The sequence below is a fragment of the Nanorana parkeri genome, unplaced genomic scaffold, assembly GCF_000935625.1.
Source record: "Nanorana parkeri isolate BGI_ZX_2015 unplaced genomic scaffold, ASM93562v1 scaffold2621, whole genome shotgun sequence".
In the NCBI taxonomy this organism is placed as follows: domain Eukaryota; kingdom Metazoa; phylum Chordata; class Amphibia; order Anura; family Dicroglossidae; genus Nanorana; species Nanorana parkeri.
The window spans coordinates 69773-73112 of NW_017308889.1; the positions used below are offsets into that span (position 1 = coordinate 69773).

Below are 3340 nucleotides of genomic sequence, written 5' to 3' on the forward strand. Positions count from 1 at the left end.
AGGGGAGAGAGAGGAGAGACAGCCAGAGGAGAGACAGCCAGGGGAGAGAGGAGAGACAGCCAGGAAAAATAGAGAGCGAGAAGAGACAACCAGGGGAGAGAGAGGAGAGACAGCCAGGAAAAAGAGAGAGCGAGGAGAGACAGCCAGGGGAGAGAGAGGAGAGACAGCCAGGAAAAAGAGAGAGCGAGGAGAGACAGCCAGCGAAGAGAGAGCGACAGCCAGGAGACAGCGAGGAGAGACAGCCAGGAGAATGAGACAGCAAGGAAAGAGAGAGAGCGAGGAGAGACAGCCAGGGGAGAGAGAGGAGAGACAGTCAGGAGAGAGAGCGAGGAGAGACAGCCAGGAGAGACAGAGAGAAGAGAGACAGCGAGGAGAGACAGCCAGGGGAGAGAGAGCAAGGAGAGACAGCCAGGGGAAAGAGAGGAGAGACAGCCAGGAAAGAGAGAGGAGAGACAGCCAGGAGAGAGGAGAGACAGCCAGGAGAGAGAGGAGAGACAGCCAGGGGAGAGAGAGGAGAGACAGTCAGGAGAGAGCGAGGAGAGTCAGCGAGGAGAGACAGCCAGGGGAGAGAGAGCGAGGAGAGACAGCCAGGGGAGAGAAAGCGAGGAGAGACAGCCAGGGGAGAGAGAGCGAGGAGAGACAGCCAGGGGAGAGAGAGCGAGGAGAGACAGCCAGGAGAGAGAGCGAGGAGAGACAGCCAGGAGAATTAACAAGGAGAGAGAGAGGGAATTTTTTTTTCGTTGGTAGATCTCATGTAGATCGTCATTTGAAAAGTATCAACACAAACATTGTGTTCCCCCCTGATCTAGACAGACTAGAGATGAACCGGGGCGTCCAGCGGCTCCTGCGCGGGTGAGCGCCACATTTATGACTGATTCCGCGCACTCTTCTTCTTTTTTCTTCCAGGTCGCGTTTTCTTCCTCCGCGGCCCGATGAACTACACAGAAGCTCTGGCCGCCTGCCGGGCCCGCGGGGCTCGGTTAGCCAAGGTGGGCCACCTGTACGCCGCGTGGCGGTTCTTCGGCCTGGACCACTGCGACGGAGGCTGGCTGGTGGACGGCAGCGTCCGTTTCCCCATCGCCGATCCCCGGGAGAGGTGCGGGGGCCTCCCCGACCCGGGGGTGAGGAGCTTCGGTTTTCGCGGGCGGGAAGAACGGCTCTACGGGGGGTTTTGCTACGCCGGTGTTTAGGGAGTGCGCGCCCCTTGCCGCGCTGCGGGAGAACGGGCTACGGCGAAATGGAGAGCCCAACCACCAACCAAAGAGGGACTGGACCAAAGAAAAGAACCGGTACTCTACATTGTTTGCCATGGACTCCGGGCAAACATCTGAACGCACAACGCCGGACCCGATGCACCCGCTGAAGGATTCCTAAGTGCGCTCGGCCAGCTTGGCTCGCTCGGCGACTTTACCTTTCTCTTTCTGCGGTCGTGTCGCCGACCTGCCCCGGCCTGCGATTGGCTAACGAAGGAGCAGCACGCTGATGAGTTCCTCTGTCCGGGACTGTGCGCCATGCTTGGAAAACAGAGCTGCGATTGGCTCCTGGTGTTGCCCCTCCCTCGATAGAGCTGCAGTGCCGGGGGTCACATCCGTATATATCTAACTTTTATTGTTTCATGTAACACCTAACATGACTAATGGTGCTTTGTGTACGACGTCATCGGGGGAGCCCCAGCCTGGGATGCCGTGCAGAGTTTAGCAATTCATCAACGTCACGGGGGACGCATTGTCATCGATTTCCTATATTTAAAGGACACCCCCCCCCCGCCATATGTTTAGCATAAGCAGCGTACAGCACCTCCTACCGTGTAATAAAAGATCAATAATAACGATTTCTAATCACGTTCAGTCGCCAAAACTGTATTCAATGTAACTGCAAAAAAAACGAATGTAACGTTTACCTGACACCATTAAAAATGAGCAAAGGAGATACATAGCAGCTGTCACCCTTCGGTGAAAACGGCATGCCGAAATGGTCAGCGGGTTCAGAGTGATGGGCAGGTGAAGGTACACGCAGTCCCGTATAGGACTACATAGGCCATGGGCTAGGGTTAGGATTGCCACCTGTCCCGGGATTCACCCGGACAGTCCGGGATTTTGAATGCTGTGTGTCCGGGTTTTCGTGGCAGCTGAAACCCGGACGCACGATGTCAGGCAGACGGGGGCAACCAAAATTGAGATGGGGGCCACTGAAAATAGTCTGATTGTGGTATGAACATATGAACAGATCCGAGGCTCATTCTCACCCAAAACATTTTCCGAGAGTCTCTGTGGCAACTCCAGCAGTGATGTGCGGTACCTTCCGTGCTGGGCGAGGCATTCCCCAGCCCCGCCCCCAGCCCACCAAAGCCCTCCCCCCCAACCCGGTCACCAAGCTATGTGTGGAGGAGGGAGGAGCCTCCCCGTCCCTCACTTGCTTGTCGCTGGTGAGCAGTGGCGTAACAATCGCCATAGCGACCCAGGTCGGCCGCTATGGGGCCCGGGCACAGGGGGGCCCGGCCAGGGCATCCCTCTGATGCCGCGCGGGTCGCTATGGCAAATCGGGGTGCTGGCTGTCGCTGACAAAGCTCAGCAGCGGCTGCGTCAGTGACAGCCAGCAGCCGCGGCAGAAGAGGCCGGTCACACCGGTGTTTCGATCGAAGGTTCGAACTCATCAAATTCTCGGACTCAGAGGAGAACCCTGCAGAGCCCGCCATAGAGAGTCTATGGTGGGCTCTGCAGGGTCACTCTCAGGCGGGCTCTGCAAGTGGCATAACTAGCAATCATGGGGGCCCCATACAAAACTTTGCTACGGGGGCCCTGTGATTTCTAGTTATGCCCCTGCTGGTGAGGCATCGATGTCCTCAATGGTTTTTTCATTGGGCAGCTTGGACCAATGGCGCTGTGCCATTGGTCCAGACCATCCTCAGAGCTCAAGCCTTTAACATAGAGTAGAGCAGCTCTGGCCTCACTAGGTTAGGTTACACGGGCATTGGGGAAGCCCGCTGCGGTGCAACCTAACTCAGCTGTCAAAAGCCGGATGCGGCGCCGCCTGTAATTAACGCCCATGACAGTGTCCACGGCGGGGAGGCTTTCACTGCTCTGTAACCTGTTACAAGCTGCTCTGAAGGGAGAAAAAGCTGTGCCGGCCCTGAACGCTAGCTTGGGCGGAATGGCCACCAGGGCGGCGCCAACCTGCTTCTATGTGCCTATTAAAGGAGAACTATGAGGGGGAGGGGAGGGGCTTTTCACTCCCCTCATAGTTCTAGCCGACCTGTGACAATGAGACTGTCACAGGTCGGCTCAGTAGATGGGGAGGTGAGCGAACGCATACCGGCTGGTCGCCCACCTCCCGATCCTGT

At 57.2% G+C, this 3340-nt stretch overlaps 1 protein-coding gene across 1 annotated transcript in view; it reads left to right on the top strand.

Annotated features, from left to right (window-relative positions):
- Window positions 1–1190, top strand: part of HAPLN2 (hyaluronan and proteoglycan link protein 2) — a 9708-nt gene extending 8518 nt beyond the window's left edge. Inside the window, exon 6 of the mRNA XM_018573926.1 lies at window positions 907–1190. Coding sequence (XP_018429428.1) covers window positions 907–1190 — 284 coding nt within the window. The remainder of the gene's footprint in view (window positions 1–906) is intronic.
- Window positions 1191–3340: the final 2150 nt, after the last annotated feature.